Source organism: Centropristis striata, chromosome 18 (assembly GCF_030273125.1).
Source record: "Centropristis striata isolate RG_2023a ecotype Rhode Island chromosome 18, C.striata_1.0, whole genome shotgun sequence".
NCBI lineage: Eukaryota > Metazoa > Chordata > Actinopteri > Perciformes > Serranidae > Centropristis > Centropristis striata.
The window spans coordinates 12,238,857-12,255,053 of record NC_081534.1 but is presented as its reverse complement, the minus strand read 5'-3'; the positions used below and the strand labels follow the sequence as shown (position 1 = coordinate 12,255,053).

The 16,197-nt window shown below is 37.6% G+C and overlaps 1 protein-coding gene and 1 long non-coding RNA gene across 2 annotated transcripts in view; one reads left to right on the top strand and one right to left on the bottom strand.

The window, feature by feature from the left end:
• Positions 1 to 28: 28 nt before the first annotated feature.
• LOC131990797 (uncharacterized) lies at positions 29 to 3,921 on the top strand. The gene is made up of 2 exons (XR_009396087.1): positions 29 to 170; positions 2,984 to 3,921. It is a non-coding gene; the product is annotated as an uncharacterized LOC131990797 (long non-coding RNA).
• Positions 3,922 to 4,836: 915 nt separating this feature from the next.
• The window catches only part of nkain2 (sodium/potassium transporting ATPase interacting 2), a 97,472-nt gene continuing 86,111 nt past the window's right edge, over positions 4,837 to 16,197 (bottom strand). The window contains exons 6-7 of the mRNA XM_059355926.1: positions 12,378 to 12,459; positions 4,837 to 8,115 (exon numbers count right to left, since the gene is read on the bottom strand). Of these exons, the coding sequence (XP_059211909.1) occupies positions 8,106 to 8,115; positions 12,378 to 12,459 (92 nt within the window). The 3' untranslated portion in view covers positions 4,837 to 8,105. The remainder of the gene's footprint in view (positions 8,116 to 12,377; positions 12,460 to 16,197) is intronic.

The window sequence follows — 16,197 nt, the reverse complement described above, 5'->3', positions numbered from 1 at the left end:
TGGAGGAGAGCCACGATAGGCCGATGGGAAGCCTAGTGGTGGAGTGCAGCCCTGGCAGAGCTGCAAAAACCACAGCGAAAGTAGATTTACTCAGGGTCCCCAGAACTCCAGGGGTCCCCACAGGCTCCAGCTTCATCATGAAGTTATTTCACAAGTGGATCCTGCCAATGGTGGGAAAAGTATTCAGATGCCTTACGTAAAAGTACTAACACCACAATCAATCAAAATTGATTAATCGTCTGGGCTTTAAAATGTTAGAAAATAGTGAAAAATGTCCAGGATGATGTGTTTAAATGTTGTTTTATCAATCCAAAACACAAAAATATTCAGATTACTATGATATAAAACAGAGAAAAGGAGTAAATCTATGGTGCTGTCACCTCTTAGTTGGTTCTTTTGCATGTTTTTTTTTTGAGAAACAAATTTAATCAACAAATCGTACAAGTGTTTGTTGACACAGTTTCCTTAGTCAAGGACAGCCCTTGAAATCTCTATATTCGAGAGGCTTAAAACATCCATTTCTCCCATTTTGTATGAAGAAATACAACTAATCTCTGCAACTGCAAACGACATTGAAAAATCTCTAGGATGAAATAAAAAATATAATATGTTTTTGACAATATATACTGTCATATCGCCCAGCCCTGGGTTGTTCAATGGTTCCTAGAATAAGTCAGGCCCCTGCCTTGGAGTAATGTTAGATAAGATGCCAAACATAACACTCACACACTCAAGGACACTTGACCAGCTGCTGACTGACACACTGTAAAAATTACTCCACTACAAGTAAAAGTCCTCGACTATGTAAAAGCACAAAAGTATCAGCATCAAAATGTACTTAAAGTATCAAAAGTACTCATTATGCAGAATGGACCCACTGACATTGTTTTTTAAATATTCCAAATATATTATTACATTATTATTATTAATGCATTTATGTAAGAAGCAGTTTACTATTGCCCAGGCAGGGCTAATTTTAGCTACTTAATACACTGTTTTATTTGGTTTAATTTATGTGTTGTCATTTTAAATGGATTGTATTTTTCAAATTACATTTTGACCTGTATATTAACTAAAGCTGTAAATGTAGAAGAGTAAAAAGTAGAGTACTAATACTAAAGTATTAGTGGAGTAGAAGTATAAACTTACATATGTGGAAATACTCAAGTAAAATACACGTACCTCAAAATTATACTTAAGTACAGTAATTAAGTAAATTCACTTAGTTACACCACTGGATCCTGCTTTAAGCATCCTTGGGTTTCTCGAAAGGCACTATATAAATGTTATTTTTTATTATTATTATTATTATTATTATGAACAAGCTGCTTTAGTAACTGAATTCAATTTTTTGTCCAATTTTGTCCCAAAGCCATCAGGACTTACTGTAAGGTTGTGATGTCACAACTATATTTGAGGACTGCCTGTATTTACCCTAGTGCCTCACTGTTTAAGCCCCCTCCCTCAGTAAACCCACACTGTATTATATACTGTATTATATGTATATACTGTACAGTTCTCTTTACACACTCATGGTGTAACAGCACTGTTGCAGCATAATATAGCAGTGACATCACAACCTTAGAGCTGATGGCTCATTTAAAGGCACAGTTTCTGACTTGTGTATTTTTCTGTGGATTGAGCGTTTTGATACTTTCACCGTATTAATATAGCACCTGCTTTATAACAGAAAAGAAATGAAATCATAACTTTTTACAACAAGGAACTTTTTAAGTTCTTGTCTTGAGAAGAACCCCTGTGATAAAAATTAAATTTCATCAGTCCGTGTATAGGGGTACAGTTTCAGAACTTGATTACAGGCACTTCTGAATCAACAAAACCCTCCTTATTATAGCATGGTTTTGTATAGTGGCGTATTTAGAAGGAAAGAAAAACCTTTCAGTCAGAAGTTGTCACTTCCATGTGTCCACACCAGTCCTGCACCCTGAATGTGTAATGTTAAGTATTCTTTATCTACTAGAAAAAATGTGATTAAAGAAGTTGCATTGTGCTTTTATTATTCATCGTGTTACAACATTACTAGTGGTATTTGTAGGCTAGCACCAGGCTACATATAGTTTTTGAAAGGTTGTAGACCTATTACTTTTCATTGCATCACACACAATTCTCTTCTTCATTAAATCCCCCATAACCCCAATTGATTTCATTCCGGCCGGGAAAGTGACACTTGAACACATAAGAATGAAAGTAATTTGGAAAGACACACTTTTAGTTCAGTGCTGTTGGCACAACTTCCAAATAAATCTAACTGGGGCGCCTGTAAAATGGGTTGTTAGCTCTGTTACAATTCCTCATTAATGCCATAGGGCGCAAGCCACATGGTAATTAGTTTGCTTGTCCTGGCTGTGCCCAATTGGTTTTAGTGGAGAATGCCAACAATGTTAAAAAGCCTTTACCAGTGCGAGTGGCCCGCTTATTACATCAAGCTGAACCCGTCAGGCATTTTCTTGATTATGCTGTTCCACATTTTACAGGTCAAAAAGTGACGTTCTGCAGGCTACAAATAAATATCTAAAGTACCCCAAATATTAAGCATTCACTACATCTTAATATCTGCCTAATGAATTCACATAAAGAGGGCTTTTCTTTCCCTCTTGAGAGGTTTTTCGTCCTAATTGGGTAGACGTTTCATGTTTTACTTTAACACCATTATTCTCAGGGATTTAAACAATGAATTTACCTTTGAGCGCTAGATGAGGATGTAAGAATACCACTCACTTTACTCCTCCTAATGATTACCGCTGTGTTTCCTCAGAAAAGGAACAATAGTGCTTCCTGGCAATGACTGTGTGTGTGTGTGTGTGTGTGTGTGTGTGTGCAAGTTGAGATACTGTATTATATGACTGGTCAGGATGTGTGATGATGTTGCCTTCAGCTGTCTATTTGGATCCTGTTTCAACAGGTTTAGCTTCATTTCAGTCACTTCAGAAAATGGATTTTCTTTTCTCCCTTCTCTTCACAGCCTAAATTCTGGAAACCATTTAGCTGGAGAACAAAGAGAAACCCAACCCCAAAAGAAAGAACTCAGATTGTGAATATTTTGTCATTCACATGCATTATGTGACCTCAAAAAAGAGGTCAGTGAAAGTACAAAAAAACGACTGAAATGTGTCAAAGAAGAGAGGACACAAGACAGACTTTCCTTCTCCACTGTCTACTTTATTCCCAACTGTCTAGTTTATGTACAGTCACCTGTGGGAAAACCATCTTAAAAGAGAAGGAGTTAAACCAACATAGATGGTTTTAGTCAGTGGTGAACATTAAAAAATTAACCCAGAGCCACAGACAAAGTTTGAATATTATTGGCAGTTCCTGCATTGACGTACTGACACTGTGAATAGTTGCTTTATAGATTATGATTATGTGTTATTGCACTCTATAAACACTGTTAAGCAATGTTCCTTAATTTCAACATATTTTATGCAGGATATTTCCTAAAAAAATATGTATGTACGTATAGAATTTCTGTACTTTGTCTTTTCTTTTCATTTTTGCTTTGTTCTGAAGGTTTCTGGACGTCACCCTTTGGGCAAAAAGCTACGAAAATAGTTGACACAGCTACACAGCTAAAAGATGAAAGTAAAGCAAGAAAAAGGAGTTTGTTCTTAAAAGAAAGTGATTATGGGGGTTTTCTTTTCTTCTTTTTAATGTTGTGTTTACAAACAGTAAGTGACAATTCCTGCAAAGTATGCCTTTAATGTTAAAATGAAGTTGTATGAGACAATTTGCAGGAACAAAATACATTTTTATTAATTCTCTAATCTAAGCAGTTGTCTACTACTCATATAGAGAAGCTGAGCTGTGGAGTACCTCAGGGTTCTTTCCTGGGTCCTACACTTTTCTCTTGCTTGATGATCCTTCTTTACTTTTTTATACCTTATTAAACTACTTCTGCAAGCACCATTGAGAGTTCTTGAAAACTCCCAAAATATATTTTCTCATTCAGCTTCTTAAATAAATGATGAGATTCTGCATCAATGCAAAATAGTCTGCCAAGGTTTTGGTTATTTTTAGCTCAGATGGCAACAGGTGATGTCACATACTTCTGTGCACCAATCAGGATTTAGTGAAATTTGAATAACCACAAAAGATGATATAATTTGGGTTGTTGTTTTTTGTCATGTTTCCAGGACACTTTCAATCAATCTGGCCAAGCCACACCAACACAGTCCTGATGAAAGACATTATCTTTTGAGTGTTACATCCTTAATAAATAATACCGAAGGATGTTTTTTTCTTTCAAACTTTAAATTTGATTGTTGCTTATTTAGTCATAAAAATTAAAGATTTTTTTATATTTAATTAAGTTTTCAGAGGTGTTAAATTCTTGAACATGTCACAATATTTATCAAATATAGTTTGAATAAAGCTGAAGATGCTGCATATCAAATGGAACATTTATTCTGAAATTTTGTAAAAAAAAATAAAATAAAAAATGTAGTCAAATGCCTTTTCCTATTATTAATACATTTACTCAGCACCAAATTGTGGTAATAACTGCAATTGTATACTCCTGCCACAACTTCAAAGCTTCCAAATAGAGTAGATTTGTATAGAAGAGATTTGTAATGATTCAGAACATTACAATAGCCTGACTGAATGTTTATTGACACCACTCAATAAAATAACAGCTCGCCTCCAGTTTCTTCTGCAAATGTTTAACTCTGAATGGGCATTCTTAGATCTACAGACAAAAAAGCTCTGTTGACTCTTCCAAAGTCTAAATGTGATCAAGCAACTGTGAAGATAATAACAAACTCTGTAGATTCGGTCTCTATTATTACTTAAAATATATTATTATTGTTGTTATTGCTGTTCATTAACAATCTTTGATGAATTCTGCAATTTCCTTCGGAATCACTTGTATTATTGTTGTGGCTTTGCAGGTTCTGGGTTAAGTGTTCTGTTCACCATGACACAGAAAAGTACAATGTTCTGTGGTACAAAGTCTCTCTCTCTCTCTCTCTCTCTCTCTCACACACACACACACACACACGCACACACACACACGCACACACACACACACACACACACACACACACACACACACACACACACACACACACACACAGATTTGGGTCACATTATATATCTGAAATCCTCTCTAATATCTGCCAGATTGGTGTTTAGGTTGATATTGGTTCCACAGTGTCAGGTAATATTGACTGGATCGACTCAATTAAAAACAAATAAATTAATAAATTCACTTTCAGTTCAAATGTACTAATGACACAGCCAACTATCTTTTCAATTAAGCTTCTAAACAATGGATATGTGACCCTTTTTCATAGCGTTAGTTCCTGATTTGAATTTTGCAAAAAGACACTTGCAGTCTGCACTCATTTCATTTATTAAAAAGCAACGTGAGGTGTCGGTTGACAATTCAACTCTTAATGAATATTGTAAAGTTAATTATGCGCTGAAGTGAAAGTGAATTTCCAGCCCTGACAGAATGCTTAATGAAAGAATTACAGACTATAGTGCAACTAATTCCCTTTCCTCCTATTCTCCTCTTACTCTCCCATTTCAAAATACACTGTACAATTAGAAGAAATAAAACATAGTAGTCCCACTTGTACACAACATCATACATTAGTAGTCAACTAGAAAAAACAGTAAACACGGCCACATGTGATTAAAAAACGTCTAGAAGTTCAAAGTTACATTTCATCGTTTTACATTGTAGTAGCTATTTTCTCTCCGTTACTCGGCAGACATTTCAGACTGTTATTAATAGAAAAAAATCACAAAGTTCACATTTAGGACTCTTTGAAGAGAGTTGAGGAGCATTCAACAAACCAAACAGTTCCCATTTTTAAGTAGCTAGTTAGTCACACGCAGCATGAGATTAAATACGCAACAGTTTGGAAACACCTCATGCAAACACACAAAATTCTGTCCTCCGGAGTGACTGTCGGGGCAGCGACTCTGAACGTAACCCACAGAGTTTTGTTACAAAACATGAACTGCTGAAGATAACTGGCAGAGGGGGGTGGACTTTGTATTTTGTAGAGGGGGATAGTCCATCCTTAGTGGTCAGTGTTTCCATCCAGAAATGTTCCTTGGTTGACGGAGAAGGCCTCAAGCTTTTGGTCCAGTGATTGCAACACAAATGTTTAGTCACATTTCCAGAAGAATTCAGGAGATTTTTCTGAGCAGAATAAAAGAGAAAACCTGCTGGCCGCTTGGAATGCAAATGTGAATTTTCTGATTTGTGATATCCTCGCTATTTTTCCTTACACGTGAACCCAAGAAAAGTGAATCTGAGACTCATTATTTTTGGTCCCAGTCTGTGGCTTTCAGAAATCAGGCTCTGCGGTTGTCCGTGTGGTGATACAGTTGGCACTTTCAACATTAAAATTTGAGTGGTGAGGTGAAGAGAGGGAGCTGCTCTGACTCCGGCATCTCTCTGGTACAATTTTTGTCCTCGTTAGACTGCAGCCGACGGTTGAACGCGTGCAGTGTCATCGGAGACCCAGCCTCGGTCGTTTCATTTCCCCTTCTTTTGCCAATCTTTGTCATCCACAAGGTGGTTTGGAGATGAAATATATAAATCAAAATCAAATAATCTTACTTAGAAAAAACTTTCTGTTCCCACATGATGATGGCAGCCATTTTTCAGCTTTTTGTCTCATTTTTTATGGTACAAAAAATGCCAATCCATGATGTGATTCAGGCCACTCTGACTGTGATTGTCATTTCTGTAATATTTGTGTTATTCGGGAGATATTCTGAATTATTTCTGTTATTGGGAAGAGGTGGATGCTGCAGATTAGGCTGATCTGGCCTCTAGATTTTTTTTTAATCCAGAAAAAAAGAAACACCTGCCTGCTGAGTGACACTGGAAGCAGCCTGGCACTGAGAGCTACAAAAGGACAAAGGTGGAAGGGAAAATGTTGCCTGACCTCATCCCATCTCCTGGGGTTGTTTTCTTCATCATGTTCTGTCTCAATCTACCTCTACTGATCTGTCTTGGATGGAAGACAAAATATTTAGACAGCAGGAGACCAAAAGACACATCTGGAACAGCTGTCCTGTCTGTATTAATATGGCAGAAAGTCTCCCGGTCTGCCTGTCTATCTGTTTGTCGGACTGAATTTCTATTGTAAACATTAAGATTCACATTAGTAGTAAATACATCTGTTATGTGTATGTGTGTGCATGCATGTGTGAATTCACATATGCATCATTTAATGCCTGTGTATGTGAATGTTTCCTATGCACATGCACATATGGAATGATAGGTATGTAAATCTACACTGTTATTTGACATTCAATGTTTCTGATGAAACAACAGAATAAAATGTGTGGCGTGTACTCGTGCCAGAGTCCAGACACTTGTATTGAGCTCTCATGTTTGCTGCAACAAGAACCCAAATGCACCAAAAAGTAATCTGAGAATAAAAAGATGTCTGACATTCCTTTATCGGTAGTCTTGTTAGTAGATGCTTGGTTGGGAGTCCAGTGTCTGATGTGTCAGGCACAAAGAGGAAAAAGTTGCAAAGATGGTTTAACAGGCTCTAATGTGTACAGGAATATGTCTTTTTTTTATTTTATTCTTTGGTCAGGCATATCTGCACTTATCTGCAGTAGCTTGAGGGCTACATGTTAACATCTCTCTGACAGCAGATCTCCGTCCTTGGAAGCCGGAAGAAACACGTCAGTAGATCTCCGACAGGCCTCTTAATGCAGATGCCCAACATCACAACAGGAAGCAAGTCATTGGCTCCTGAATGCGTCCCTCAGAGACCAAAAAAAAAAAAGGAATGAAAAGCAGTTTTTACCGGAGCTGCCTGTACTAGTGTTGCTCACATGTCCTGCAGTTGCTGTGTTCAACCACACGAGGCCAGTGTTTCATCAGGAACAGCTCTGACTCCAGTAAAAACAGCAGACAGGCAGACCAGGGAAGCAAACTGACCAAGTACCAGGGGGATTTGTAGGTTGAAATATCTTAAGTGTCCTCTGTATCCTGTCTACTTGTCTGTGTCTTGGTCGTTGTTTATTAAAAGACAGTCGGAGTAGTAAAAGCAGGATGTTAAGCCGTGGTGGTTGGTAAGGCAGCGCTGCTGGAGTAGCTCCTGGGTTTACTTTGACCTGAGTGAAGAGGAGAGGAGAGTGTTACACAAAACAGTGACTGAATCCTTTTTATTGCTTCACTATAGATTTAAAGGTAAATGTTTATGTGAACCTCTTAAACTGCAGCTGTTTCAGGTATAATTGAGGACAGTAAAGATTAAGAGTGTTATGATTAAATACTTAGCGCTGCATTTAGTCAGTTTCGTCCTTGATAAAGTGATTCTCTCTGGTAAATAAGCTGAATAACATAATGTTGAATGAGGACATCAGAAGCACTTGTCCTGTGTTTTATAAAAGATAATAATACTCCAGAGACAGCTTGCCTTGAGCACATCCACATGGGTATTCTGACTTTGATACTATTCTCCAAACTATTAAGAAGAAATACATGTTAAGCATGAAATGATGCCATCTGTTTGATTGACTGCCAGAGGAATCAATATAATTGATAAAATGTGTTTGACAGTTGTATAAAGACTACTGTGTACCTTTTTAAGACAAGAAATAATGAATCTTCCTTTTACAAACCAAATGTTGAAATCATAAGATCTGTTGTTGCTCAATTGGAACAATTGGTGGCTAATGTATGCAAACTCTATTGTTGTATATTGGACATTACTGAATTAGTTTAAAGACTCAAATGTCCAGTATATAACTTTTATAAAAAATAACTTTTAGTCACATTTGCTGAACGTGTCACTTAATTCTGACAGTAGCACATGAGACAGAAAATCTGTGAAAAAAGCAGATTCCTTGGTCCCCTAATGACATTTGCAAGAAATCCCCACAAAGCTGGAGACACAGCTGGCTAGTTAGCTAGCTAACTTGCTAATTTCCCCTTGATTTAATGCTACAGTGGTTACAGAAAATTAACTATACAAAGCATCGACTAAATTAAATTTTTAAGTTCGACTCATTTATCAGCTGGCTAGTTAGCTAGTTAGTTTGCAAATTATACCTTTCATGCTACTTTAGTTACAGAAAAAGAGTTGAAAGAGCAGGCTGTCGCCAGATGAGTCACTACTTTGTTTGGCTCTTTTTCTGTCATATTAACCAGTGTAGCATGACAGCATGGTGGAATTAGCAAGCTAGCTAGCTAATTAATCAGTCTTCACCGAAGGAGCATAGTTGTAGTATCAGTATATTGTGACAGTTTCAGCAAATATGTTGCAAATATGTATCTATTTTAATAAAAGAAACCTACAAAACCCTTAGTGACTCTTCTCCACTTATGCTACAATAGCTTTTAGCTAACTAAGATAAGTAGTTATAGTAGTAGTTGTTTAGAGTTTAGCGTTGTCCTGTGGTTGTCGTTTGAGTAAAGTTACATATTCTCTTGTTAAGAGACCTAATAGCTATCATACAACCCTGATTCCAGAAAAGCTGGGACGAGATGAAAAATGTTATAAAAGCAGAATGCATCATTTTCATATCCTTTGCAACTTTCAGGTAATTAAATACAGTATAAAGACCAGATAATCCTCAAACTGGGAAACTTATTTTTTGTAAACACCTACACTCATTCTGAATTTGATGCATTCTGATTTTACTTATATTTTACACAGCATCCAGGAATGTTTAAATAAATTTTCTCTGTCTAAATCTATTTAGTTACAAATATAATTAGTTCTTTCCTCTGAACAAAACTAACTGGCAACAAGTGCAACCAAGAGCTTAATTGTGAGGCTGTAACAACAGATGCAGGAATAAAACATCAGTTGTGGAAAAACTGAGAAAAGACCTTTACAGTCAGAATATTTTGGCTCTCTACTGTTGTTGTTTTTTCTTTCTAGGTGTTAAGATGTGTTTGGGATTATGCTAAACTACTCTCATTTGAATGCACATGAAGAAACACATGCTTTTGGAGGTCAACATAAGTTGATCTTTCATTTTCTTTGCAAAGGCGCGCATCTTTCTACAAAATTCCGGAGGCAGTAATTATTGTAAAGTTATTTCTGTATGTGTGTGCGCATGTGTGTGTGGGGGTGGTTGGGTGTGGGAGGTTTCCATTGGGACGGTACGGCTGATGCTGTTTTTATTGGTCCCTCTGGCCGGAGCCAATAAACACCAAAGTGAAGGGACAACAGCTGGGGAACAATGATAGCATATTGATGATGTTTGAGCAAGTGTGTGTGCATATCTGCGCGTCTATACTCATGTGTGCATTAATGTACAAGCACAAGATGTCTATCAGCACATTTACTGTGTGTGTCCCAGTGTGTGCGTATATGCGGTCTTTAAGTGTGTGCGTGTAAGTCCTTGCATCTGTGTGTGTATTTATGTTCCAGCTCTTTGTGTGTGTGTGTGTGTGTGTGTGTGTGTGTTTGCAGCCATTATCTTGGGGGTCGATGATTTATGATCTGTGTTATGACTTCCACAGGGGACATATAAAACTACAGAATGGCCCTTTATTGCCTTTCTTCTTTGTTTAGTCCTGCGTTTCATCCATCACTCCGTGTTTCCCTTCTCCCTCTCTCTCTCTCTCTCTTTCTCCCTATCCACTAGTCACTTGCCCATCTTGATCTCAATTTCTCCATCCCTCTCTCTCTCTCTGCGTCTGCATCTCGCTCTAATTCGCTCTGGATCTTTTCTCTAATAAAAACAGTTATTGATCACCTGTCTGCTGCATATCAGTGGAATCGCCATTATTTTGTATTGTTGTTTGTTACAGCGGTGTAAGCTTTTGCTGTATTGCTTGGCGCTTTCCACAGAACGAAGAGAGACAGCGAGATTGATGCAGGGCTGTCTGAGCCTGGACTCAGACTCATTTTGTGTTATCCTATTGGCTCTTCAGGCCTAAGAATAGCTGAAGATCGCAACGACACTAGAATATGTGGTTTAAATCTCTGGAAAGCATCATAAAAACGACAAAACAAGCCTACAAAACACAAAAGAAAAGCTCCCGAAAACACAAAAACAGGATGTCCTTTTCAGTCAATGGGGGTAAAATAGCTAATTATGAAACACAGCTTCAGCAAGAATTACATCAAGGATGCAGTGGCTTTCATCACATACCCCACCTTTATTTGCCATGTGTGAGAGAAGTGATAAAGCGCTACAACAGTGATAACTGATAAGACCTTGGGCTGATAAATGATAAGCCATTATGCTGATACAGCGAGAATGTGCTTATATCATCCTCACTGCACAACTCAAGATATCAAACACAGATTAAAATTTGTCCCTAAACACTGGTTGCTGGTGATGGTGGGGTGGAATTTAAGAGGGTTTGAAGATCTGGGGCCTCGTCACACGCGTAAAAGTCTGAAATCCTTTATCTCTGTTCAGGATGATTCATTTAGGGTTTTTGGTATCACAGAAACATGTTTTTTACTAACTGCATTTAGGAAAACCCCTATTTTATACAGAATTGTCCTAACAGGGATTTCTTATGGATGGCATAGACACTTTTCCTAAATTCAAAATAAAGGCAGCAGCACTGTTGTTAGGTCATGAATAATGAAAAACAATCACTTAAAGGCTACTCAATCCATATGACGATGTTTTAAATTTCCCAGTCCATCGACTGCTTAAACGATTAATCTGAATTAATCTGCAAATGGAACAAGTGAAAATTTTTAATAAAAAAGTCTATTAAGATTTCTGTAATTAAGAAATGTATTAAGTGTAATAAGTAATTTTGACTAGAAATTAGACACAGTAAAATGTTATTGTTATTTATTTGGCAAATAACAAACTGAATTCAGCTTTTTATACCCAGATTCGAGCCGGCTCACTGGGCTCTGAGAAGTCAGAAATTAATCAAGCAGAACATTCAACCACTAAAACAAATTTTCTGTTCAGGAACAGTAAAATTGAAAATTCATGGATAACAATAATAATTATATTTTAGCATTGAAAACATCATTTCGGTTAAAGAGTTTCTACATAGTGGTGTATTAACCATCACAGAAACATAAAAAATGATTTTGGTACTTACTAATGCTGTTAATTTAGGACAGCTGTGGCATAAACCGGTGGTCTAATAAATGTGTTAAGCACTGTACTTTTAAAATAAGATAATTCACAATAAGTCCCTGACAGGATAGGACACAGCCATGAGTTTAAAAAGGATTAAGGTGGGTTTTTTTGTAACAATGCCCCTGGAGTGTATTTGAGGAATGAAATTTGGACTTTTGGTCACCATTTAGCACAAAATATGCACTTTTATCCTCATGTTTAAAACTACTATTGTGAGTATGTGATAAGAAACTAAATATTTAAAAAAGGCATTAGTAGATACATGTGTAGATAAATGGACAGATTGTAATTATACTTACATGTACATGGGCTGTAGCTGAAGGTGGGAGGTCTTCTGAGGCCCCTGGTAACCGTACGAGTCAAACCCTCCTATAAAATCAACTGCACACAAACAACATCAATTAGAGAAAGCGTATGCCGTCATGGTGATCAGCTGGGAACCTCCCACCACAGATGATTCATTGCATTAGGCCTCCTACACCCTACAGAGGTCTCAACAGTACATTTTGCACCAAAACCACCACTTCTATCGCTGCTGCTCTTAGAGCTAATCAGGGTTGTAGGCATGAAACCGCTTCCAGCGAAATCTGGCCTTAACCGATGAGAATCCTGCGATGCTAATTTAATTCTATTTTTAGGAGGAAGACTAAGACTTATGCAGCGATATATTTATGCCTTGAGAATACTCTTAACTCCTAAATTATCTAGGATTGCTCGGCAGATTCCCGGGCTGAGGAGCTGCCAGCAGGTGGTTGCTTTCCTCAGACTGAGGCAGAGAGCCTGGACTTCTGAAGAGAGGAAGCCATGATATTTTTTTTTACTTTGATGTTGTAGAGCTCATAAAAGGGTACTTCCTCGCCTTGATCAGCGGCATACTTTTTTATTTATTGAGTGAGGTTTCATAACATCAAGTACAATGTGGAATTTGGCTGTCACTGCAGAGATGAAAGTAGCTTTAAGTATACCTTAAGCCTCCAAGAAGCAGTACGTGCAAACATCATTTTGAAGCCAAACACACTCAGGCAATTACACTAATTATTAGTATGCCTCTAAAAAAACCTGCCATCACTTACATTAATTAATATGTATGGAGCTGTAGTGTATTCTTCTTCTTTACACCTCATGATGGTGAGTGGAGTGAATATAATGCCATAACTCTCCTTTTAAAGAAAAAGTTTGTCGTATTTGCTTTCTTGATGAGTTTATTAATACCACAGCTGATTAGCTTAGCGTAAAGACTAGAAATAGGTTAAACAGCTCACCCGGCTTCTCAAAATCTCACTAATTAACTTGTATACTAAGTATGTAAACTATTCTTGGCTTTCAGTGTTTATCACCTTAAAAGTGTAATATGCAACATTTCTGCATTAAAATGTAAAAAAAAAAAAAAAAAAAAACATGTCTAGGCCTGGGTTATGTTTTTTGGTACCTTCATGATACCAAATGTTTCCTACAATGTTTAAATTTAGGGTAATGTTGTTCAACTTCAGATGGGCATCAAATATTGTTTAAGCAGCTACCGACTGATTGAATTTACCAAATAATGACTCATCTAATGCTAACTTAGGAAATTAATGCTAAGTTAGTCAGCCTGCCTAGTTCATTAGACTTAAATAACATGAATAAAACTTCAATATTATCTTGTCTGTGAACAACTCTCATGATCTGATGCTATTTCACAACCTCATCATGGTTTGATTTAGAAACCCCTACATTACACACTGTGATTAAAAGTATGAATTTACATTTTTTATTCAATTCGTTTTCTGTACGGATTAAACATAACATTAGTCAAATTGCAAAGTTCTAGTATGCAGATTTCAACTTAACAGATCCAGGCTAGCTGTTTCCCCCTATCTATAGTCTTTATGCTAAGCTAAGCTAACCAGCTGCTGGCTCTTGTGTCAATAAACAGAATTCATAGCGGTATCTTGTCATCATAATCCCCAATCATTATTTTGTTCTCTTCACAAAATACTACGACTTTTAATTGATTCCAAAGAATCTTTGGACTGAACAAACACTTTAAGCTATAAAAGGTGTTGTCTTTTTATCACAGTCTTGAAGTTTTTAAGAGCCCCTCAAGTCTATCTGTCCTTATATACCTTCCTTGTTCTTTTAATTCTGTTGAAGTTGTGTAAAAAATCATTATAAGCCACCATATCTCAGCTGTGAGTTTTCACACTTCTCCCTAAATCCTCTTAATGCATTCATGTGAAATTGTGATTACACCACACAACGGGACAACAGATGATCTTCTTTGTCTATCAGCAGTTTTTTTCCCGGGCCTGCCGCAATACTGTGATATTTTATGATCATTCGCCTCATTATGGCTGTTCACTCAGACAATGCGGAGACCTTGCCTTGTGCTTGATGTGCTTCTTCTTTGTGCGGATCCTTTTGTGGAAGAATGGCCTGGTGTGAACGGTGAGGCTTTCCTGCTGATTCATGCTGCAGTCAAATAGTCTCAGCAGACTTTCTGCCCTGCTCGACCCTTTGAACGCAAGAGGAAATGGAGCCTCTAACCTTGTCAGTGTGCTGCCTATCAAGCTGTAGCGGCTCAATTTAAAAATTCAGATATGTGATTCATAAGGCGCAGGCTTGTCCAATAAGCACATAGGAACATGAACAATTCTCTGCAGGAGCCAGAAACGGCATCTGATCTGTAAAAAGAACAGATTTTCCGATAAATTTAGGTCAGATTATTTTAAATTATTGTTGCATTTGGTTATTTTGTGTATCCAAGGTTTCCCCTTTGACAGATTTATCATACAAAGATTGCAGTGTTAGGTGTGTGTGTGTACATCTGTACACATGTTGTTGATGTGTGTATTTTTGATAACAATCTGTCTGACACATCCGAGGAGCTGTGAGACAGATAACACTCACTATAATGAATAATCTCCCACACACATACACACACACACACACACACACACACACCTATACACACACTTCAACACACTCACTCACACATGCACAGAATAATTATCAGAGTAATTAGCTTTCTCAGCAACTCAAACTCTTCATTGGTCCTCAGTGAGTATTAGCTTCTTCACCCAAGGCGCATTTTCCGACAAAGCTCTCTGATTATTGTTTAGTCTCCCGGACTGCATTATCAGGCAGAGCTTTTCCACAGACACATTCTGGACTTAAGGCTCGGCAACACGAAGATTACAATGAATCCCCAAAAATCATTCCGCAGAGAAAATTATCTTCTTGTCACATGAAAATGATGCATGTGACATGATGCTGCCATTGCGTACATATTCATTAAGGCTTAATAATGGCCTGAAACCTCAATTTGAATCCTGATTCAGTCTGATAACATTTGTCCCTTGAGAAGAAGTGTGAAAATCACTTGTGTGGATCACGTTATTATTGCTCATTTGTGTGCAGTTTGCATGCTTTCCCTGTCTCTGTGTGCTCTTGGTTCATTTAAAATAGAGGTGAACTGGAGGCTAAATTTCCCGTAGGTATGAATACGAGTGTAAATGTGTTTGTCCACATGTTTTAGCCCTGTAATAGACTGGCGACCTGTCTAGGGTATGTTATTATGAAACTATTATGAAGACACGCCCTGCATAGGAGCTTCCCGATCCATAACCCGATCTTTTCTACACATCTGTGTTAATGGTTGAGGTTAGTCCTTGACCTCTAGTGGTTAGGGTAAGGATAACCCATTGGTCAGGGGACAGGGCCTGAACACATTGGGCTTCTGGTACCTTGTGTGAGCACGAATGCCTGACCATAGTGCCTGAATAATACGCAGTAGGATTCATAATAATGCATCCAGGGTATACCCTGTCTATGCCCAATAAATGCCAGGCTCCAGCTTCCAAAACACTTTCAATTGGCTCACAAAATGAATGAATAGATTCTTAAGTGTTGATGAGTGGTGTTAAAAATCTGTCTAAATTTGTTCAAGCCATTGACAAAGAAGTGGACTTAGTCACCATGATGTTCAGCATTGGTTTGCGAACTTTGGTTTTGTTTAAAGAGTTTGGCCTTCAAGTCATCAACATCTTGTTTTTTTGCCAGAAGTGACCATATTTGGACCAGAGGTTGGAGCTGGGGAGGTCACACAGACTCCAAGCCCAGCAGGGTGCGGTTAACTGT